The sequence below is a fragment of the Carettochelys insculpta genome, chromosome 3 (genome assembly GCF_033958435.1).
Source record: "Carettochelys insculpta isolate YL-2023 chromosome 3, ASM3395843v1, whole genome shotgun sequence".
NCBI classification, from domain to species: Eukaryota; Metazoa; Chordata; order Testudines; family Carettochelyidae; genus Carettochelys; species Carettochelys insculpta.
This window is the reverse complement of record NC_134139.1, coordinates 46,902,294-46,926,814: the sequence shown is the minus strand read 5'-3', so window position 1 is coordinate 46,926,814 and position 24,521 is coordinate 46,902,294. Positions and strand designations below refer to the sequence as shown.

General features: G+C 40.1%; 1 protein-coding gene across 1 annotated transcript in view; it reads left to right on the top strand.

Moving 5' to 3' along the window:
* Nucleotides 1–24,521, top strand: part of BTBD9 (BTB domain containing 9) — a 319,222-nt gene that overhangs the window by 183,807 nt on the left and 110,894 nt on the right. Inside the window, exon 8 of the mRNA XM_074989795.1 lies at nt 21,562–21,751. Coding sequence (XP_074845896.1) covers nt 21,562–21,751 — 190 coding nt within the window. The remainder of the gene's footprint in view (nt 1–21,561; nt 21,752–24,521) is intronic.

Sequence of the window (24,521 nt, the reverse complement as noted above, 5' to 3'; positions counted from 1 at the left end):
CTCATGTTATCCAGACCTTTAATCATTCTTGTTGCTCTTCTCTGGATCTTCTCCAATTTCTCTTCATCTTTCTTGAAATGTGATGCCCAGAACTGGACACACTACTCCAATGGAGGCCTAATGAGCATTGACTAGCACGGGAGAATGACTTCTCATGTCTTGCTCTCAACACTCCTGTTAATGCATCCCAGAAGCGTGCTTGCTTTTTTTGCAACAGCATCAAACTATTGACTCATATTTAACTTGTGGTCCACTATGACCCCTAAATCCCTTTCTCCAGTACTCCTTTCTAGACAATGGCTTCTCATTCTATATGTATGAAGCTGATTGTTTCTTCCTAAGTGGAGTACTTTGTATGTGTCCTTATTAAACTTCATCCTGTTTACCTCAGACCATTTCTCCAGTTTGAATTATGAGTCTATCCTACAAAGCAGTTGCACCCCCTGCCAGTTTCATATCATCTGCAAACTTAATAAGCATACTCTCTATGCCAATATTTAAATCGTTGATGAAGATATTGAATAGAACTGGTCCCAAAACAGATTGCTGCAGAACCCCACTTTTTATACCCTTTTTTATGCCCACTTTCAGCATGATTGCGAACCATTAATAACTGCTCTCTGAGAATGTTCATCCAGCCAGTTATGCACCCACCTTATACATCTAAGTTGTATTTGCTTAGTTTATTGATAAGGAGATCTTGTGAGGCTGCATCAAATCCTCTTCTAAAGTCTAGGTATACCACATCTACCACTTCTCCCTTATGCACAAGATTTGTTATCCTGTCAAAAAAAGCTATCAGATTGGTCTGGCATTATTTGTTGTTTACAAATCCATGCTGGCTGTCACCTATCACCTTATTTTCTTCCAGATGTTTGCAGATGAATTCCTCAAATTATTTGCTTCATTATTTTTCCTGGCACAGAAGTTAAACTGACTGGTCAGTAGTTTCCAGGGTTGTTCTTTTTTCCCTTTTTATGGATGGGCATTGTGTTTGCCCTTTTCCAGTCTTCTGGAATCTCTCTCTCTGAAACTTCTAGGAATTTTCAAAACTAATAGCTAAAGGCTCAGAAACCTCCTCTATCGTCTCCTTAAATATTCTGGGATGTCTTTCATCAGGCCCTGGTGATTTGCAGACATCTAATTTTTCTAAGTAATTTTTAACTTATTTTTGTATTTTGTCCTCTAAACCTACTCCCTTCCCACTAGCATGCATTATGTTAGGCATTTCTGCATCAGTCTTCATGGTGAAGACCAAAACAAAGAAGTCATTAAGCAAGTCTGCTATTTCCAAGTTTCCTGATATTGTTTCTCCCTCCTCACTGAGTAGTGGACCAATCCTGTCCTCGGTCTTCCTCTTGCTTCTAATAGATGTATAGAACGTCTTCCTGTTACCCTTTATGTCTCTAGCTAGTTTGAGCTTGTTTTGTGCCTTGGCCTTTCTAATCTTGCCCCTGCATACGTGTATTTTTTGCTTATATTCATCTTTTGTCATTTCTCCTAATTTCCACTTTTTATATGACTCCTTTTTGATTTTGAGATCCTGCAAGATCTCCTGGCTAAACCACGGCAGTCTTTTACCATACTTTGTATCTTTCCTATGCAGCAGTATAGGTTACTTTTGAGCTGTTAATAATGTCCCTTTGAAAAACTCCCAGCTCTCTTCAGTTGTTTATTCTCTTAATCTTGCTTCCCAGAGGACCTTACCTACCAGCTCTCTGAGTTTACCAAAATTTGCTTTCCTGAAATCCATTGTCTCTATTTCTCTGTTCTGAACTCTGTGATGTCATGGTCACTTTCTCTGAAGCTACCTTCCACTTTCAAATTCTCAACAAGTTCCTCCCATTTGTTAAAATCAAATCTAGAACTGCTTCCCCCCAGTAGCTTTTTCAACCTTTTGAAATAAAAAATGGTCATCCGTGCAGTCCAAGAACTTTCTGGATAGTCTGTGCCTCACTGTGTTAGTTTCCCAGATTGTGTCTGGGTAGTTGAAGTCCCCCATCACCACCAAATCCTGTGTTTTGGATAATTTTGTTAGTTGTTCAGAGAAAGTCTCATCCACCTCTTCTACCTGGCTAAGTGGTCTGTAGTAGACCCTATCATGACCTCACCCTTGTATTTTTTACGCTTCTTAACTTAACCCAGAGACTCTCAACATGTCTGTCTCCTGCATCCATCTCCACCTCAGTCCAGGTGTGCACATTTTTGATGTATAAGGCAACACCTCCTCCCTGTTTACCCTGCCTATCCTTCATGAGTAAGTTATACCCTTCTATACCAATATTCCAATCATGGGTACTATCTTACCACATTTCTGTCACACTTATTATGTCATAGTTGTGTTTGTTTATTAGGATTTCAGGTTCTTCTTACCCATACGTCTTACATTTGTATATAGGCATCTAAGATACTGATTTGCTTTTGCCTCCCAGTTCTGCCTAGTCCCTCTTTTTTCTCTATTATATCCCCTGTTCCCTCCCATTTCCAAACCAACTCCCAGGCCTCCAGATTTTTTGCTTACCTGTGGGCTTTGGTCACTATCCCCATTGAACCTAGTTTAAACCCCTCTTCACGAGGTTAGTCAGCCTACATCCAAATACCTCCTTCCCATTCCTTGAAAGGTAAATTCCATTCCTGCTCAGCAGTCCTTCATGGAACAGCATCCCATGACCGAGGAGGCCAAAGTGCTCCTAGCAATGCCATTCTCGCACCCAGGCATTCACCTCCAGGATGCACCTGTCTCTTCCTGGACCCCCACCTTTGATAGGAAGGATTGAGGAGAACACCACCTGCGCTCGCAGCTCCTTCACATGTACTCCCAGAGCCCTGTAGTGATGCTTGACCTGCTCAAGGTTACACCTTGCAGTATCAGTCGTGCCCACGTGGATGAGTAGCATGGGGTTGTAGCCATTAGGCCAGATAATCCTCGACAATGCCTCGTAATGTCTTGGATATGGGCTCCTGGCGGGCACCACACCTCCCAGGATGACATGTCAGGGTGACAGATGGGTGCCTCCGTCCCCCTCAGAAGAGAGTCTCCTACCACTACTACCCTACGTTTTGTCCTTGTAGTGATGTCAGCAGACCTCCCAGCCTTGGGGTTACAAGGCTTCTCTGACTCTGCTGTAGGGGGATGATTCCTTGTCTCCTGTATCTTCCATATCCAGTGCGGCATAATGGTTTTCCAGTACCACAGTGAGAGGATTGAGAGCAGGAGTGGAGTACTGCCTGCTGCTTTAAGTGACCAGCTGCCAGTATCCCCCTTGAGCCATCTCCACCTCCACTGATGGTGTGTCAGTACTCTTTTGTGGTGGGACAGCTTTCTTAACCTCAGCTGTCTCCACATGAATACTATCCAGGAATTGCTCATGGAATCAAACACTCCTAAGCCTAGCTACCTCATCCTGTAGCTCCAGCACCTGCTTCCTGAGAGCTTCTACCAGAAGACGCCTTTCACATTGGATGGTCCCCCCAGCCTGGACTTCAGTAGGTGGGAACTTCAAGTCACAGTCCTTGCAAAACTGGACCAGGGTCTGGGTAGAGGCATCCCTGGTCAGGAGGTCTGTCTGACTACAGGCGCAGGTAGAGGAGACAGGAGCAGTGCTGGTACAGGTGTTGCAGGTCTTTCTAACCGTAGTGCAACCCCTCTGCCAAACTCCCTCTTAAAACTTCCCTTTCTGCAGCACCATGTCCACTTCGCTTCCCTGGTTGCTCTGATTCTGGCTTTATAAAGCCTGCAAACCTTAGTCAGGCCCCCCCCCTTGTTAGCCACACAGGGGAAGGCTGAGCCTTAGGCTGATGAAAGGCAATCAAGGGGACAAAGGATCAAAAGAGGTTCCATCCCTCCCAGGGACACAGTCCCAACTGCAACAGTGACTGAAACTGAAATCATCTGCAATCAGAATTCAAAATTTAAACAGTCAGGCAAACTCAATGTGGTAGATTAGGATATCGTTTTTAGTATAAATGTTTTAGAGAATGTCAAAAGAAACTAGCTCCCCTCACAAAACTTCCTCCTGTTTGCAATCACCTGTTTGCAAGCTCCCCTGGTTGCTTACTATCAGGCTTTACAAGCTGTGTCCTTCCTCACTGGTAGTCTGCCACCTGGCTACAGCTCGACCACTGAGCAGATTTCAAATCCTAACTGCCAGCCTCAGCACATGGTCTTTCAAAGAAACAAGCAAACAAACAATTCAGCACATGGATCTCCAAACACATGAACAAACAGACAAACAAGCCCAGAATACAGTCACAAGTAACTCCCAAATGCACACACTCCAGACAGCCTCTCACCCCAAGGTCCTGTGAATTGCTCCTTCTTCACCTGGAGAGTGCCCCTCTCAAAACTCCCTCATGTTTGCAATCACCTGTTCACAAAAGGTGATGAACTTTCTTACGCATTTTGTTGTCTTTTCTTGCCTCAGAGTTTGGCTTTACCGTTCTCTGATTTTGGTTTCCTACACGCAGTCCCAGGAGTCAGTAGCCGGTGTTATACTATCCCTGGTGCAGTAGACTCATAGGCCGTTTCTACACAGGCCACTTTCTTCGAAAGTGACATGGTAATACACGGTGCGAAATATGCTGATGAGGCACAGATGCAAATTCCCTGTGCCTCATTAGCATACAGTCACATGATTTGGAGTCCGAAAGACCGTTCTTCCAGACTCCAAAACACCGTGGAGAAGCATGGCCCCAGGGGAGCTTCCGGAAGAAGGGCTTCCTTCCTCAAGACCCCCCAGGGGCTGCGCTTCTAAACAGCGTTTTGGAGTTTGGGAGAACGGTCTTCTGGACTCCAAATCACGTGACCGTATGCTAATGAGGGACAGGGAGTTTGCATCCACACCTTATTAGCGTATTTCGGGCCATGTATTACCATGCCACTTTCGAAGAAAGTGGCCTATGTAGAAACGGCCATAGACTTTAAGGCCAGAAGGGACCATCATGTTCCTCTAATTTGACCACCTCAATGTCACAAACCATAGAACCTCGCCAACCCACTCTTGTAGTAGGCCTGTAATCTCTGGCTGAGTTACTGAAATCGTCAGATCTGGTATTAATGGCAACTTCAATTTAGGGAATGTCAAGGACTATGCAAGCAAAAGGATTTGTGCAATCTTTTACCCCACCTTGAGGTCTGATCTAGGTCGCTGGGAGTACAATCTGAAAAGCCTATATTATATGTTGTTGTATTTATTTCTGGCTTTTAGCCCTGTCTCAATCTATTGGTCTATCTTTCTACTTCTATATAATATACCAGGGAAAATGGTGAATAATGAGTAAAGAGTAGAAGATGGATATAAAAAGTAGAATGTCCTTGGTTACCCTCTGTGAAATGCTGTTCAGAACTTATGAATCACTGTGAACCCTCATTTGCAGACCATCCTGTACCTCTTGAGAAATTGTTTAAAAGAAAAAAAAGAAGGAAAGAAAGAAACTGAATAAATAATCATTCACTTATCTTTTACTCAATGGCAGTTATTTAAAAAATCATTTAAGCATATAGCAAAGGGAAAACAGCCAAATCAATTTCCTAGTAATGCAGTTCAGCTTTGTGAAATATTACTTTCTTTCCCCCATGGTGAAGCAGTGTGAGGTGCTGTTTTCTTGTCCAGTTTAATGTCAAATCTACACAAAGCTGTCGTGTCTTGTTTCCCTCTCCCCTTTTTAAAGGTTAGCTTTTTTCGAAGATGAACAGATTTTCCGAACAACATCTGTCAGCTTTGCGCCTTAGGAAATTATGAAAATTTTGAGATTATCTAAATACTTCTGGGAATTATTTTCCCTATACAGTAAAGAACAGCCACATGCCTGTTTTATTTACTAATGCCAATATCACTGTAGATCTAAAAATCTGTTCCCATTGCTTTCAGTGAACAATGCTAATGCATGTCTGCACTTGCCATTTAAAGCAGGAAAAATGTCAGTTTTTTCTGTAAGAACTGTGGGGGTGTCTAGGCTTCCCAGTGATTTTTTGCAATGAAAGGCATATACCTCTTATCAGTGATGCTGTTGTAATGATGTACAACTGAAGACGTGTTCTTGCTATTTGAGCTTTTAAAAGTGGAAAGGACTGTTAATCAAAAAGTCAGCAGTATATACTGGTTTGAGCATAGGACTGAGAGCCAGGATCTCCTGAATTCTTATCCCAGTTCTGCCATTTACTCGCTGAATAATCTTAGGACAAAATCCTACTTTTTCTTTGTTTCCTCATGTAAAATGTGGCAAATAACACATACCTATCTCAAAAGATGTTGAGGGTTTATGTTACGTACGTGTTAAGTACTAATAAACGCTGCTGATATAATAATTAGCACTTAATACAGACCTTAAAGATCTTGATGTATGTGGTTAAATATCATTTTATAGATGAGGAAATGGAGGCTCAATGAAGCACTTGTCTTGCCCATGGTCACACAGTGAAAATAACTGGCGCAGTGGAGTTTAAAAGCTAGGTCTCGTGACACCAAATGAGGTGCTCTAGCAATGAAAAAATGAAACAGCCTTGTGCTAAGTGCAATGTAAGATTCTGGGGAAAGATTTTCTTAAGAACAAAAGAAAGTTAAACATCTAACTCCGGGTGAAAGTCAGTGGGACCCAGATTCTTGACCTTTAACTCCCATTTGTATCTTTTGAAAATTACCCTTTTTATTGATCCTCCAAGGGAAACTACGTTTCAGTAATAGTGGATACTTCTGAAGAAAGAATATGTCTGGAGTCTCATCAGGAACTATATTTGAATACCCATTGAGCTCTTAACTGATGTGAAAACAAAAAAGCAGTCAAGTAGCACTTTAAAGACTAACAAAATAATGTATTAGGTGAGCTTTCGTGGGACAGACCCACTTCTTCAGACCATAGCCACACCAGAACAGACTCAATATTTAAGGCACAGAGAACCAAAAACAGTAATCAAGGTGGACAAATCAGAAAAAAAATTATCAAGGTGAGCAAATCAGAGAGTAGAAGGGAAGAAGCAGGGGGGAGTCAACAATCGCATTAAGCCAAGTATGCAAACGAGCCCCTCTAGTGACTCAGAAAATTCCTTATTTAATTGGTGTGGTGTAGTTTATATAGATATAGACTCAGGGTTGGCCAGAAGGGACCATTATGACCATCTATTCTGACCTCCTGCATAGAACTTCACCCACCCACTCTATAATAGATCAGTAACCTCTGTGTGAGTTACTGAAGTCCTCAAATCATGAGTTAAACACTTTCTTTCACAGAGAATCCACTGTTTACTATAGGTCACAGGAGAAAACTACCCAGAGTCTTTGCCAATATGACTTGGGGAAGAAACATGCCCAGCCACTAATATGGCTCTAACTTGGATCCTGAGTAAATTGGCAAAGCTCAACAGCCATCCACCAGGGAAAGACTTCTTTACAGTAGCTTGAACCCTCTATTTCTGGTGCTCCAGCACTTGCTGTTGGGGATATTTGCTACTAGCAGTCACAGCTCAGCTATATGATATTATAGGCAGTATCATAATACCGTGTCCTCCACTAACTTGTCAAACTCAGTCTTGAAGCCGGTTAGGTTTTTTTCTTCAGTGCTTCCCTTTGCAGGCTGTTATAGAATATCATTCCTCTGAGTGACTGACTTTCATGTGGAGTTAGATGTTTAATTTTCATTTGTTCTTTAGAAAATCTTTCCCCAAAAGCTTACGTTGCACTTAGCAGAAGGCTGTTTTATTTTTTCATTGCTAGTGCACCTCACTTGGTGTCAGGAGACCTGGCTTTTAAACTCCATTGTGCCAGTTACTTCCACTGTGTGACCATGGGCAAGACAAGTGCTTATTTGAGCCTCCATGGGAAGAAACCTTCACCTAATTTCAAGCCTAAATTTGTTGATGTCCTGTTTATATCCGTTTGTTCTTGTGTCAATATTGGCACTTAAATAATTTCTTTCCCTCCACAGTAGTTGTCTCTCTGATGTATTTATAGAGAGCAAACATATCTTCCTTCAGCCTTTGTTTAGGCTAAACAAGTCAAGCTCTTTGAGTCTCTTCTCAGGAACTAAGCTCTTCATTGCTTTGATCATCTTCATAGCCCTCCTCTGCACCTGCTCCTGTTTGAATTCATATTTCTTAAATATGAGAGATGAGTTTGTACATGGTATTCCAGATGATGTCTCACCATTACATCTTATAATGGATTAACATTTCCCTATCTCTGCTGAGAATACCTCACTCAGTACATCCTGTAATCTGTAATTCTATAATCAACAAATACACCCAAGTCTTTCTCATCTTCTGTCGCTTCCAACTGATAACTTCTCAGTTTGTAGACAAATTGCTGGTGGTGATTCCAAAGTGCACTTTGCACTTTGCAATATTAAAAATCATCCATTCTCTCTTACTCAAGTTTTCAAGGTCATAAATATCTTCTTGTATGATATTTGTGTCCTCCTCTATATTGGCAGGAGCTTCCAACTTCGTGTTGTGTACAAATGTTATGACCATGTTTCCACTTTTGTGCCACAGTCATTAATGAAAATATTAAATAAGATAAAGCTCAAGACTGATCCCTGAGGAAGTCTACTTGTAACCTACCTCCAGCCTGACAGTTTACCTTTCAGTAGGTTCCACTGTAGTGTCCCCTTTAAATAGTTTCTTATCCACCTTTCAATTCTCATATTAATTCCCATCTTCTCCAATTTAATTAATGATTTCCCACATGAAACTGTACCGGATGCCTTACTTAGATTCATGTAGATTAGACCTATGTCGTTTCGATTGTCTAAACAATCATCTTCTAAGAGAGAGAAATCAAGTTGGTCTGGCATGATTTACCTCATAAAATCATGTTATGTTTAATCTCAGTTATCACCGTTCTCTGTCTTTTAAGTACTTTCTCCTGCAAAATTTGTTCAAAGACCTTGCATTTAACTGAGGTCAAATGAACCAACATGTAATTTCCCAGATAATTTTTCCCTATTCTTAAAGATAACTTTTGAGTCCCAGGGTACCACCCCACATTTATTAATTCATTAAAAAATCATTCTCTTGTGTTTACAGCTTCGTCTGCTAGTTTGTACGGTCACACACACACACACACACACACACAGAGTTTATTCCCATTGCACTATTTGAGCTTGATTTCCATCCTGAATGTGGTAATTTCTACTTCCATATCCTCATTTCCATTATCCATCCTGCCACTATTCCTAAATTCCTTTTTACACTCGTCAAAAACTGGCTGTACGGGTATAGAATGTTTTACTGTTTGTTTTAATTTTCTTTGCAAGATCCAACTTTGTTTAGCTTTGGAACTTCTCATTTTTTCTGTACACTTTGACTTCTAAGTGGTAACACACTTTGACTTCTAAGTGGTAACTTTCCTTGCCAACCTTTTTCTCTGCATACTGCTTTCATTTATCCACCTACTTGATCTGCTTACCAGCTTGGTCTGTTACCCTTCCCTCTGCACGTTTCCCTCTTCCTTGGGAAGCAGGCCTCTGATAGGGTCTGCTACTTTGTCTTAAATTCTTTGCTTACTCCACATTTAGACCCATGGGTTTTTCAGTCCAGTCCAGTTTGCTAGTTCTCTTAATTTTTAAAAGTTTGCTCTTTTTGCACACCTATTTTTGTATATCCTTTAATTTAATTTTAACTGAATTAGTTCATGATCTCTTGAGCAAAGGTTGACCCCTGTAACTAGTAACAGAGCTCTCTGATTTGGTCACCTTGATAATATTTTTCTGATTTGTCAACCTTGATTACTATTTTTGGTTCTCTGTGCCTTAAATATTGAGTCTGTTCTGGTATGGCTATGGTCTGAAGAAGTGGGTCTTTCCCATGAAAGCTCATCACCTAATAAATTATTTTGTTAGTCTTTAAAGTGCTACTGGACTGCTTTTTTTTTGACCCTATAATTAGCTCTTCTATGAGGTGGCAATTGGTCATAAAAAAAAATCTAAAATGCCATCATCTCTTGTTGGTTTGGTAACTACTTGGTGAAGGAATCTGTCAGCTATGTTATTCAGTAAACTGCCGTTATTAGTAGGACTTTTTCTCTAATTTATGTGTGGGAAATGAGAATCTTCCATAAACACTAATTACCAGTAGTATTTATTTCATTAAAAGCATGAGAAGTCTCTATCCATATTCAGATCAGATATTGAAGTGTCTGTGGCATACCTCAAGCACTTTCCTGGAAGAGCCTCTGGTAGGTTTCTTCCCCAAACTGGTATAACTTTGTTTTTTTAATTCAATTACTTCTCACTTCTTTAGTCTTCCTCATCACTAATATACAGTGCTACTCTACCATCTTTACTTTTATTTCTATCTTTCCTGAACAGCACATACTTTTCAATACTTGTACTCCAGTTATGACTGCTATTCTACCATGTTTCTATTATCCCTAGAATATCTGGTTTTACTTCCTGCAGCAATAGTTGTCGTGCCTACTTTTTGTTGCCCATGTTCCTTGCTTCTTCCTTCTTGGGACTAATACACCATCTGTCTCTGTCCACAATGGCAATGCACAATGGAAACTGGTTTAGTTGAGGGCCACACTGTGCTGAGCTCTACTCAAAGCAAGTGTAAGCTAATGGTGATTGCAATATTTGTTCCCTTATGCAAGGTGTATTTTAAGTGTGCGTTAGGGATCACATCAAATTTCTCTTCAGAAACAAAAGACAAGTCGATTGACACTAAAGTCATCTTTAATTAATTCAGAAGCAGCGCTGATTTGGGTGTTTACATTCCTAGACTTCAAGGAGAAGCAGGCAAGCATGGCATATCACACCTCAATAGGGGTATGATTAGGTACAATGTGGGCCACACTTCCCCCTTGTTTGCACCTGCTGCTATTGAAAATTGTGTGGAGGCGGGTGGAGGAACAGAGACTGCACTCTTTTAAAGAAAGTAATCATGGCCAGGGCTGGATTATGAAGGGTTGTGCAGGGGGAGGGAGGAAGCAGCTCTACATACTGCCACACCCCTTCCCTCCTGAGATGGAGCCAAGTGCATTGCTTCTAGCAGCACTCAACTGCAGGCTGCAGCCCAGTCCTTCCCATTGTGTGGGAATCATGACTGAGGAGGGAGTGCTGCCTGCAAGTGCAGAGCCCTGTGTTCCCCCTGAGAGGTGCATCACGTAAGGACCCCAATTCCCTGCCCACATCCTAGACACCACCTCCACCAACCACTTCTGCACCGTACCTCCCACCCAGTCCCCCAGCTTGCTCCTGCACCCTACCTTCCAACCAGACCTCACATCCCAGCCCACTCCTGCACCGTCAGGGACTGCTATATATTTTTTCTCTGCACTCCTCATCACCACACCTTCATCAGAAGACAAAAACAAATCTAAACAAATAGCTGTATTGTTTTGTATGGCTCATTAACAGAAAAAATTAATTGTAGCCCTTCTACTTGCTGTGTAGCAGAGATTAAATAGCATATACATTCTCCCCAGAGCTTTACTGTCATCTTTGATTTTCATGCTCAAAAATGTTTGGCTTCAAATGCTATTATAAACTAGCATTGAACAAAAGCCAGCTATGTTAATTTCTTATGTACTGTGGTGTTACAACAGGGGCAACACTTAGGAACCCTCAACCAACCTGTATTGTGCTGGCTGAGGTACGGACATATCAGACAATGCCTATCCAAAGGAGCTCACAATCTTAGTAGGGACCTGATGCAACAGAAGGATGTAAATCCTTGTTTGTGGGGAACAGAGAAGATGGGGTTGACAGCAATAGGAACAAAAGTTTTCATACATGAGTTAAATACACAGTCTGGATACTTAATGGGGTTTTTATTTTATTTTTTAACAAATAATCAAGAGATGTTCATTTAAACTCCACTCAAAATAGAGGAAAAATTTTTAACGTAACAGGAAAGAACAAAACTAGTTACAGCTTTAACAACTCTAATTGCCTGTATTTTTTGTTTTTCTCCTCAGCATTAAGTATTCACACATGCATTTTGCCAGAAATTTTAACCTACTGGAATGTGTGCTGAATAGAGATAGAAAATGTTTTTGCCACTGATATGAGGGAAGATCAATGGGCAGTCAGACAGGCGACAAGAAAAATGAATGGTCACTTCACATTAAAAAAAAATCATCTAGTAATATTTACTGTTGATTGTTATCCTTACAGTCTGCAAAGAAATAGCCATGCAATTCTTTTAATTGAAATAATAGCTCTGTGATGGGTTGAAATATATTAATATCTCTGAGCAACCCCTGCCAGCATTTGTGTATTTTGTTAAGTGTATCAGCATTACAGATCTTTGGAATCTGAGTAATCCCAAATTCTAGTGATCCATTCTAGTAAGTCAACTTTTTAGCCCAAAAGCCCAGATTATGCAGTTGAAAGGAAAGCCAAGATGACCTCATCAGAAACACATCAAACAGATAAAGTCTGCAGCATTTCAGTGTGAGCTCTCTTACGAAAATATATTAATATGTAAAATGGTACTTTCATACTCAGTGTATCTGCTTTCTCTGTATATCAATCATATATATTTCTTTTATTAAGTACGTTCAGATTGTATTACTCCTGTTACTCCTGAAAGCCAATACAAAGATCATCTTATTCTATCTATTCTTTCTTGTTCACCAACCATTTTTTTTTTGCTAATTACCAATCACTTGCACCAGAGTTAGCCACTTGAAAACATTGAAGATGCACTGGTTTCATTGAGAGTAATTGGCTTGAGTAAACTGTTGTTACTGGTGGTGCTGTGTGAGGTAGAAAGAACGCTAGTTTAGTCACAACTGTGAAAGCCAAATGGGATATAAATACGGAAATATACAGTGTTACTTTTGCAAAGACTAGCTTTTTCTTTGTAAAATCCAGGGTGTTAAATTATATTCTTTTTTTAAAGAATTATTTTTAATTAGAAAGGGAAAATATATGGATCTGACCTTTTTCGCCACCCATTTTTTTCATAGACGGAAGGTAGTTAAGTGATACGTCAGTGTAATCTTTAAAAATAGATACTATACGTGGTCCTCAGGTCACCCCCCTGGAGGTAACACCGCCTTTAAATTTATTAACTATACTGGCAGGCCATTGGCCACTCTATGCTGCAGCATAAGAATCAGGCACAGTAAAATCATTTTTGGATAAGTATTTTTTGCTGTTATCCACTGCTAGTTATTTTTTACTTTGTTTGCTTACTGAATCTGCACACTATAACATGTATTCTTTGCATTCCATAACAGCAAATTAAATTTGCCTGAGCAAAATTGCTATGTGCACAGAAGGTGAAAAAAGTAATTCCCATCCATGTAGTCATTCCTCTTTTGCTTTCGCTTGCAGCTTGGGTTATTGTAATAGCTGGATAGCTGAGGCATAGAAAAAGAAAAACAAATAGATAGAAACAAGACTTTCTTTGGCAGTGCATTTTTGTAAACAAAATGACACAAATTGAGGGAGGAATTCCAGTGGGAAAAAGGAAGAGGGCTGGAATACTGAAAATACAGCACAGAGCTGAGTCCCATCCAGATGGTGTTTTTAATAAATTTATCAGGTAGGTATGAAGGATGATAATGAACATTCACAGTGGGGAGTGGCAGACTCCTCTTGGGAGCAAAAACAGAATAGCACCTTCTGTGCATTGCAGTTAGAATCATTGTTTGATTTACCACTGTGAAAAGGACCACAGTATCACATTCAGTGTGTAGTGAAGCAGGTTTCTGGGCAATTATTAGGAAGTCCAGCTAGGCATGGTAATAATTTTCTAGGAGTGAGGAGGTCATAGAGTAGTTCAGAAATCACCCACTGGAACAGAGGTAGGGTAGGCTTGGTGTGTGCAAGTGAAATATTGAACAGAGTTGAGATGTGCAGTGCTAAATTAATGTCTTGCACAGTTCACAAAGTATCTAGAAATGGGATACAATGTCTCAAACCACAAACTGAAAGCATTATTTTCATACTGCCATTGTCCTACTGCCTCTTTTCTAATACAAAGTTTAGTAGTCCCCATACCCCGAAAATGAAAACAGCAATCTGTATGTCACCTTAATCCTAGGGAAGTCTCTGTCTGCATGGCAAGGAGGAAAGAGAAGAGCCAACCAGTCTTCTTTGTTGATGCTGACCCTTGTAGTTTGTACTGTCTGGGAAAGGGTAATTTCATGTCTGTCCTCAATAACATATTTCAGGTCCTTCCTGGTTAACATTTCCAGTGTTTGACACAATTGTATTTATTTATTTTGCTTATAAATCAGGAATTTGCTGAATGACTGTTTGCAGGTCTGGAGGATCAGAAGGGGTTTTTTGGGTGTCATGTTGGTCATTTGGTAGCTTCTAATATGGCAGATGAAGAGGTGGTACTTGGTAGCTTTCTGTCATGGATCAGAGGGCTTGTGCAATGTATTTCTGGCATAAGAATTGATTTTTGTCTCAGCGGTGTATGGTGCATTCTTTCAGCAAGAAGAATATACATTTTCCCACTCTTTTTTATAAAACCTCTGTCTTGCTGCCATGAGCAGCATACTAAAAATGGGATTCTAGGGATGTCCTTAATTTAAAACTGATCTTGATGATTTTTTAGATCTGCAGAGTCATATGAATAGTTTTCAAGTTTCACATGGCTCTTTTTCAACCATTTTAAAACAATGTGATAGTTTATAAGCACATTCTAGAAGCAGTAGTTGGAACTCAATAATTATGTGTGTTGTGACAGCAACAAGCATAAATTCCTGTTTTTATCTCCTTGTATGAGGTCTTTTCCTGTGAAATTTCACAGTTTTATTTTATTATGTGTTCAGAATTTTCTGAGTTGTTCTTCTTTGGTACCTTTTCATAAAATTTTTATATGAAGTGTTTGGAATTGATTTCCTTGCGAAATTTATTTTTGGCCGTTAGTCTTTTAGTCAACTAATATATTTCAAAACTGCTATTAGTTACGCAAAATTGGTAAAGTAATGAATTTTGAGTAGATCTAGTACAGTGGGTAGTTTCAGAAAATAAATATTTAGCACGGAGGATAATATTTTTTCTCTTACTCTTTATAACTGAAATTTTGCCCTTCATTGGGGTTGGCATGTAAAATCCTCTAGTTCAGCTAAATTAATAAATACCTCTTTCAATAGGATTGCCATCTCCCACTATTCTCAGTGGACAGAGACCGCAGGCTGTGCTAAGTTAAGAGAGCTGTATTTCTCTGAAGCCTGTGCAGAAAAAAAGTTTAGGGTGCATGTAGCTAAGATGGTCGCTGCATTCCAGTTTTCCGAAAAGGAGTGAATTCAACTTTTATCTTTGAAGAGTTAGTGAGTATTAGTGGTCAGAAGGGGAAACAAGTACAAGGGGATATGGCTTTCACTCAGACTGGTAACATGCCCATCTTGGAGTGAGGATGTAGACTAAATGAATTTAGTGCTGCTAGTCATCCAGTGGCTTCCCCTAGTTCCCTTCATGTGCCCAGAAGAACAGACAAGTCTCCCACAATTCACTGGCAAATAATCACAGAGTAGCTGAGCTTGGTGTAGAACAAAATGCCGGGGAATATGCCCCCCAAACATCTTAGCTCACCACCAGAGTTAACACTGCTCCAAAGACATATTCCTAGATTCAAAAACAGGAAGCAAACAAGCATGATTTTAAAAATGCATACACATGTAACAGTCTATCCAATCTCATGACTTTTGGAGGTTCTGTTTCGTGGTGTTTGTTTGTGTTTGGCAATATTGCTTCTGTTGCATTTCTCACACCCAAATCACAACTCATACTTACCACCTGACGGATCCTGTTCATTGTGAAACAGTTGCTATGCACATAATATACCTAGGCCTGCTGATTGGGAGACAAAGGGGGCAGTTGCCCTGGGGTCTGGAGTTTCAAAGGGGCCTGGAGCTCCAGCTGCTGCTGCTGCTTCTTTGGCAGCAGCAGTGGCCAGAGCTCAAGCCCCTTTGAAATGCCACTTGCCCTGCTGCTGTGCTGCTAAATGCAGCTGTTGGACGGCCCAGCGCAGTGATCCAGGCAGTGCTGATGGCTGTCTGCCCTTGGCCCTTCCCCTTCAGGCTTCTACCCTTGTCCCTGCCCCTTCTGGAGCACAGAGCCAGTCCCCTCTCCCACCTTCCCCAGGCCCTGGAGTGGCTCCTCTGAATATATCTCACAAAACCACAGAAAGAAGAGAAAAGAAAGGCAACCTCTACTCCTCCACCTCAAGCTCACATCTCAGTAACTGCCACAGTTACAATTTGCTATGGACCACAAACCTCAGTCTTAGCACTCTCTCTTTAAGGACACCAACTTTCCAGCACTCCCTATTCCAGACACCCACAACTAGTAATATATGGAGCTGATGGGTTAGTGAAGGGAGAGTGCAGAAGAGAAAGTTGAGGGCGTGGGAGGTAGTCTGGTTGTGTTTGAATGAAGTAATTTGGAAAAGGTAATGCTGAACAGGTGGCATTCCTAGGAGGGTGGAGTTAAGGTTGTTCATTTATGGTTAGTACTGTACAGGTCCAATTCTAAAGGGTCTTTTTTGTTTGCTCATAACTTTATTACATTTTTACTCTTTGGGCTGAAATTTTGAACATTTCTTCTTAGTTCTAGTCTGAGGAATGGGGATAGGTTGTGTTGAGATTTTGTTTTGAAAGCCAGAAAAAAATGGTTCAACTGTTTTCAAAAATGAAGAACTACACTTTCGCCATTTTGAAACTTTTTACACACACACACACCATTTTTTTCCATATGGACAGCATTTCAGGTTGAGTTTACTCAAAAAAAAAAGAACTTGAATGGGATATTAGGTTACTGATATGTCTTTTACAGGTCTGAAAAAAGTCTGTTTTTCTTTGCTTTAGTTGTAAGAATTAACAAAATGTATTTTTATATATGTGCACTTCCTTTGACTTGTATACCATTGGCACTGCACATATGCATGTATGCAAATAGATTAGAAATTTTCAGGCAGTACAGGATCCCTGAACAATACTGGTTCTGCAGAAAATGTAAGAATACGAGGCAATGATATTTTATTTAAATGATATATGTGCAAGTACGTATGATTTTTGAGGGAACTTGTGGAATGAGGCAGGGATGTGAAGCAGCCCAGCACCTTTCCATATAATGATTTCTCTTCACTGTGTTGCCCCCTAAGCTGATCCATCTTAACATACAGAAATCTCTAGTTTGAATTAAGTGGTGTTTTAGACTTGAGCTAGCCAGCCCCTCAGGAGGTATGGGTTAAAGCTGATTGCTGCTGACTATTGTTCTGTTCTGTTAATCTAAATACCATGCAGTTGAAGTGCTGTTTGGCAGTGTGATCGCTCTCAGCTGAGCTAGGTTAACCCAAGGGGAGTTAAGTGTTGATAAGTTTAGCTAACAGTCCAGTGAAAACAAAATTAATATATGAAGATGAATATGGAAAGAGACATGCCTCATTCAGTGTATTAATTGAAGGTGTGTATGGATGGATACAGGATTGTATGGTGACTCGGTATATGTTAGATTAGGGGTTGGCAAAAATTTTTTGATGGAGGGACACTCTAAGATTTTGGTAAGTGTTCAAGGGCTGCACTTTTCTATGGAGGCCGTGTGTAGCCTGGGATGGATGTTGGGTGCAGAAGGGAACTCAGGATAGAAGACTGGAGTGCAGGATAAGGTATGGGGTTTGAGGGGGAGTTTGGTTGAAGGAGGGTGTTGTGACCTGGGTTGGGGTATTGGGGTGCAAGGTGCTAGAGAGGATATGGGTGCAGGAGAGGATTCTGGCCTGGGGAGGGGCGGGGGATGTAGGGTCTTGGAGGAAGTTGGCATGCAGTGCTAGAGGCAGGCTTTGGCCAGGACTTACTTATCTAAATAGCTTCCAGCCAGCAGCACTCTCAGGCAGTCCTCTTAGCTGTTCCATATGGCTCTCTTTTGAGGGGGACGGCTTTGTGTGCGGCCCCCCCAGCCAGCAAAATCTTTCAGGTCCTGTTGGATGAAAACTAGCCAATGGGAGCTGAGAAATTGTGCTGCTTTACCCCCAGTTTCTAGTTAATAGAAGCTGAAAGATTGGAGCAGCACCTTAAATGAGCCACTGGGAGCTCAGAGACCTTGCTGGAGTGGGGCAGGACCAGAAGCTCTCCCAACTCTGCAGCCTGAGGGGCCATACACACGCCGGATGGAAGGATTTGGTGGGCCAGATCTTGCCAGTTGCAGTGTTAGATTGTCTATCACAACTGGGAAAGGGCAGTACAGTGTGCAAATAAGGCAAGGCACCACCTGATAAATCATGATCTATCTATCTATCTACGTATACATACACACACACTTTTTATATATACAAAACTGGACAACTGCTTTATTCACTGAGTAGTAGCTCATCTGCATATGAAAAGAGGCTGTGACCCTATCAGAAATAGTCTACTATCATATAATTAAATTGTGTATCATAATACCACTTCGCTGCAATTGGGCAAGGTTAAGGTTGAACAAGCAGCTTAAATATTTGCATATCCAAACTTGAGGGCTTCATTTTGCAATCCAGGCATTCCTATAACATAGTTTTTTGCATTTTCAGCAATGTTAGATGAAATTCTGGAAGGCTTAACTGAAGACGGAAGGAATATCTAAAGACCCATGTGTCCATTTTTAGAAAGGTGCTGGACTTGAATAGTAAATCTTTAATGAAGGAATTTCTGCCATCTTTATAAATGTAAAAGTATGTATTTGTCTCTTTACTGTCAAGATGAAGTCTGAAATCTTGACAGTGGCTTTCAGGCCAAATGAATTATAGAAAGGAATTAGTTAAGAGAGCACTATACCTGCTCAAAATGTTGCCTGAGATGAATACAGGGAAATTCAAGGGAAAAAAAGCTTTTATGAAAGTACTCTGTAAAATACAGTGTGGACAAAAGCACTTCGTGCACACACACAAACCACACATCCTTGCAGTATGCTCAGAGAGGAAATAAAAGCCTTTATATTATTATTGTCTTGATCTTTGGGGAAATTGCTTAAATGGCGTCTACTCATAAATGAACTATTACTGTAACGATTTGTGTTTGCTTTGGAAATATGGGAAGCTTTTCGGAAAGATGAATTGGAGATTGGAAAAGACTAGAGTCCACTGAGCAAGTAGTCCTAAAGGCTCTGGCTACATTGTAGCTGTAACTTGAAATAACTTATGCAATTTGTGCAATGCATAGTGCGTAAGGTGTTTCAAGTTACCTTATTTGAATCTCGTTGTACTGAAGTTCGAAATAAGGGGCTGTTTCAAGGTTTCTGTTACCACTCTCATGACATGGAGTAGTGGAATAGCACTGCAATTTCAAGTGTGACATGTAGCCCCACAGTTGCTATTTGGGATGGGTTTGTCTCCCGAAATAGCAACTATAGTCTTGCCATAGCCCCAACAGATGAGAATTAGGAAAAGAAACAGTCCATGCAAAGGAACATTCTTAAGAAGATATCTTTCCTGAATCAGAAAAAAATGCCCCTAACACTCAAACATTATTTTATTCTGGCACAAATGAGTTTGTGAGCTTTTTGAACCTCTAAAAACATTACAAAAATAATTTTAATTCTTTCTTTTAGTTTATTGTAGAATTGCAGTCCAGCCTTAAGTATATGTAACTCTCTTTTGTCATAGAACCAAGAAGTCCAGTGGCATTTTATAGACTAACAGATTTACTGAAGCATGAGCTTTCTCAACAAATTGGAGAAATGGTCTGAAGTAAACAGGATGAAGTTTAATAAAGACAAATGCAAAGTGCTCCACATAGGAAGGAACAATCAGTTTCACACATACAGAATGGGAAGCGACTGTCTAGGAAGGAGTATGGCAGAAAGGGATCTAGGGGTTATAGTGGACCACACATTAAATAAGAGTCAGCAGTGTGATTGCAAAAAAAGCAAACATGATTCTGGGATGCATTAACAGGTGTGTTGTGAACAAGACATGAGAAGTCATTCTTCTGCTCTACTCTGCGCTGGTTAGGCCTCAGTTGGAGTATTGTGTCCAGTTCTGGGCACCACATTTCAAGAAGGATGTGGAGAAATTGGAAAGGGTCCAGAAAAGAGCAACAAGAATGATCAAAGGTCTAGAGAACATGACCTCTGAAGAAAGGTTGAACAAATTGGGCTTGTTTAGTTTGGAAAAAAGAAGGTGAAGGGGGGGACATGATAGCGGTTTTCAAGTATCTAAAAGGGTGTCATAAGGAGGAGGGAGAAAACTTGTTCTTCTTGGACTCTGAGGATAGAACAAGAAGCCATGAGCTTAAACTGCAGCAAGGGAGGTTTAGGTTGGACATTAGGAAAAAGTTCCTAACTGTTAGGGTGGTCAAACAATGGAATAAATTACCACGGGAGGTTACGGAATCTCCATCTCTGGAGATATTTAAGAACAGGTTAGATAAATTCTATCAGGGATGGTCTAGACAGTACTTGGTCCTGCTATGAGGGCAGGGAGCTGGACTCGATGACCTCTCAAGGTCCCTTCCAGTCCTAGCAGTCTATGATTCTATGGACAAAGACCCACTTCATCAGATGCAAGGTGCCACAGGACTTACTTGTTGTTTTTGCAGATACAGACTAGCATGGTTACCCCTCTGATCGTTTGTCATAATCAGTCATCCATTAGTCATCCATTTGTTACACTGACCATTGCCTCAGTTTTCTGAATTTAGTCACTGCTGCTATAAGTCAAATAATTACAGTTCTACTACATAACCGATGCATGTTTTATTAATAATTAGAATTATTGTATTAGCCTTGGAGCACCATATTGCTTTAGTATGCCCTTTTACTTTTTGACAAGAGGGGCGCACTGGCATGTTTATAGACACACACAAATGGACACATGATCCAAAATGAATTTTGGATTAAAAAATCATGGAAAAATGAAAAGAAAAACCTCGTAAGATTTTAACAATACTCCTAGACAGGAATAGTAACAGAGAGGAAGCCATGCTAGTCTGTACACTATCAAAACAAAAATTTCCTAGACAGGAAATTAGCATCTTCTCTCTTTTCCTGCACTCCCATTAAGTTAAGATCAGTATGGTATGTTTTCTCCTCCCCTTGCTAGGAAACATAATAACTTCTATGCAGGATTTGATTTCTACTACTACCTGCCTCTGCTTGATTGGTTAGGGAATGCTCATGTTATTTGCATTCTATTTACTCTGCCTGAATATGGGCATGTTTGTCTAGCAGAAACTATTAAATAGGTCCTTTCACACCAATAGAAAAATGCTAATGTCCCAACTGTGACATCCCAAATATTAGTTATCCTGAAATTGCCACTTAATGCCGCTGATGAACTAGGCTTCAGCCCACAGAAGCGCATGCCCGAATAAATTTAGCCAACAGAAGCTTATACCTAAAGTCTTTAAGGTGTCACAAGATTCCTCATTGTAATTCCTGAATGTTACTTATAGATACTTTTGTCACACAACTATACTGGAATCAATGCTGTGAAAATTGTACATCTTGGGTCTAGAGGACTCTTCCGTTTCTAATTTATCCCATGAAACAAATCCATAGCTACCTGTGTTAGCAATGTATAATTTTATGCTTATTTTTTGTTTTTCACCAGAAATAAAAAATTGTTAATACAGAAGAACTTATTTGCTGTCTATCAAATCACATTTGCTCTCTTTGTGTTTTAATTCACAGTTCCCTCTGAAAATGTTGCAACAATTGCAGATTGTGCCAGTGTGATTGAGGGTGTAAGTCGAAGTCGCAATGCCTTGTTAAATGGAGATACAAAGAATTATGACTGGGATTCCGGGTACACATGCCATCAGCTGGGGAGTGGTGCTATTGTGGTACAGCTAGCGCAGCCATACATGATTGGCTCAATACGGTAAGGGAATTCTTCTTCTCTAAAGAACCAACAGCAAAAAGGCAGTAGCACCCTCAGAGATGCAATTGCTTTCCTGTAAATTGTCTCTGAAATGTTTAAAATTGCCTGATCGGTAATTATATCATTGATGCTATTTTAGTATTTCTCTGTTTTTAAACATTTTTGTTCTAATGTAGCATAGTGTGTTTAATTTCTCAACATCTATAAAATTTGATGTCAAATATAGTAATACAAAACCAAAATAAAATAAAATTTTAAAATGTAAAGTGACTGCCTTGTACATCTGTATGGATAACACCAAACTACAACAATAAGATTTAAAAATTGGGGGAAAAAGTCAATTGTATTAAAACAAACTTAGATATAATCTTCACTATGGAGCAACTAGATATACACGCTTTTAGAGAAAAATGAGAGCACAACTTGAAAAAAGTAGAGAACCATCTAAAGATCATATGTCTACTCTTAGAGTCTGTCTTCACTGCAGAGTTAAGATGGGCTCTGATGGCCTAAGCTGGAGAGCTTGACTGCCAACTCAAGCCACAGTGTCCATTCTCCTATTTTTAACATGCTAGCTCAAGTCCCAGTAGCATGCCTTTTTGTACTCTATGAGGGAAGCACACTATACCTACAGTCAAACAAAAAAGCAGTCAAGTAGCACTTTAAGGACTAACAAAATAATTTATTAGGTGAGCTTTCGTGGGACAGACCCACTTCTTCAGACCATAGCCACACCAGAACTGACTCAATATTTAAGGCACAGAGAACCGAAAATAGTAATCAAGGTGGACACATCAGGAAAAAAAAGTTATCAAGGTGAGCAAATCAGAGAGTAGAGGGGTAGAAGGCGGGGGGTGGGGGGAGTCAAGAATTAGATTAAGTCAAGTATACAAACGAGCCCCTATAATGACCCAGCAAATTCCCATCCTGGTTCAAACCACCTGTTAATGTGTCGAATTTGAATATAAAAGAGAGTTCAGCAGCCTCTCTTTCCAGAGTGTTGTGAAAATTCCTCTTCAGTAAGACACAAACTTTTAAGTCATTAACAGATTGGCCCACTCCATTAAAATGCTGGCTGACCAGTTTGTGGATCAGGAATGTTTTTACGTCTGTTTTGTGCCCATTAACTCTTTGTCTAAGAGAATTTGAAGTCTTTCCAATATACAAAGCATCTGGGCATTGTTGTCACATGATGGCATATAAGATGTTAGTTGAGGAACATGAGAATGTGTCCATGATTCTGTGAATAACCTGGTTAAGTCCAGTGATGGTATCTCCAGAATAGATATGTGGACAAAGCTGGTGGTGGGCTTTGTTGCAAGGAAAAGTTCCAGGACTGGTGTTACTGTGGTATAGACTGTGGTTGTGGGAGAGAATCCTCATAAGGTTGGGAGGTTGTCTGTAGGAGAGAACAAGCCTGTCACCTAGGGCCTTCTGGAGTGTGGCATCCTGATCAAGGATAGGTTGTAGGTCTTTAATAATGCGTTGCAGTGATTTGAGTTGGGGGCTGTAGGTAATGGCCAGTGGTGTTCTGTTCTTGGTTTTTCTGGGCCTATCTTGGAGGAGCTGGTCTCTGGGTATTCATCTGGCCCTGTCGATTTGTCTTTTTATTTCTCCTCATGGGTAATTCAGGTTTATGAATATTTGGTAAAGATCTTGTAGTTTTTGGTCTCGTCAGTAGGATCAGAGTGAATGCGATTGTACCTAAGGGCTTGACTGTAAACAGTGGATCTAGTTATGTGTGAAGGATGGAAGGTAGAAGCGTGTAGGTAAGTATAGCGATCAGTGGGTTTCTGGTACAGTGTGATATGGTCTGAAGAAGTGGGTCTGTCCCACGAAAGCTCACCTAATAAAATATTTTGTTAGTCATTAAAGTGCTACTTGACTGCTTTTTTGTTTTGATAGTATATAGACTAGCATGGCTTTCTCTCAGTGTAGACTCATCCCATTGAGCTGATTGTTTTCATACTTGTTCCTATTCATTATGTTCCATTGTGGATTACGCTGAACGAGAGTATGTCTCTCTCCTTCTGGAATAAGGTGTGTGTAAATGGAATTATGCCAGAATAGTCATTTGGCATAATTAACATATATACAAACATTAAGAAAATCACGTAGTATTTTGTGTAAATCTGTAACATTATGTTGTCAGGAACTGCATTTGTGTTTTATGTGACAGGATAAAAATGAAATGAGGTTTCTGAATTTACTGTGCATGTGAATGAAGATGGAAATCTTGGCACCCTCAGTGGTTAGCAGTAACTGACCTGCGAAGGCACCTGAGCCATCTCTCTATTAATACAAGTACCTGGCTGACTAGCCACTGACATTCAAACTCCTTGCAACAGTTGATTCTTTTTTCTGTCATTTTTTAGTTTAAAAAAATCTGAGACATTGATTCAATGTGAAGAAAAAGATCAGTAAAGGGATAAGGACAAGATCTGAGACTTAAAATTTTTTCATGTCCTGTCTTCCTTGTTGTTAATAACAGTAAATTTGCACTTTTTAGAAGTGGAGTTATTCTTTGCATTTATTCAGAATTGGTGAACCACTTAGTTCAATACTCCTGCACCTTATAAATTTCAGGAAATCATTATTGCCTTCATAATAAACTTGTTTTTCCTAATTTCAACTTGGGTAGTTGAAGCCATAAGCACAGTTAAAAAACTGAAGTTAGCTGTGTAGGGGTTAGACACCCTGATATATTTTTAACCATAACATCAGAAATTATGATAATATTGCTATAGAAATGACTCAGCATTAAAATCCA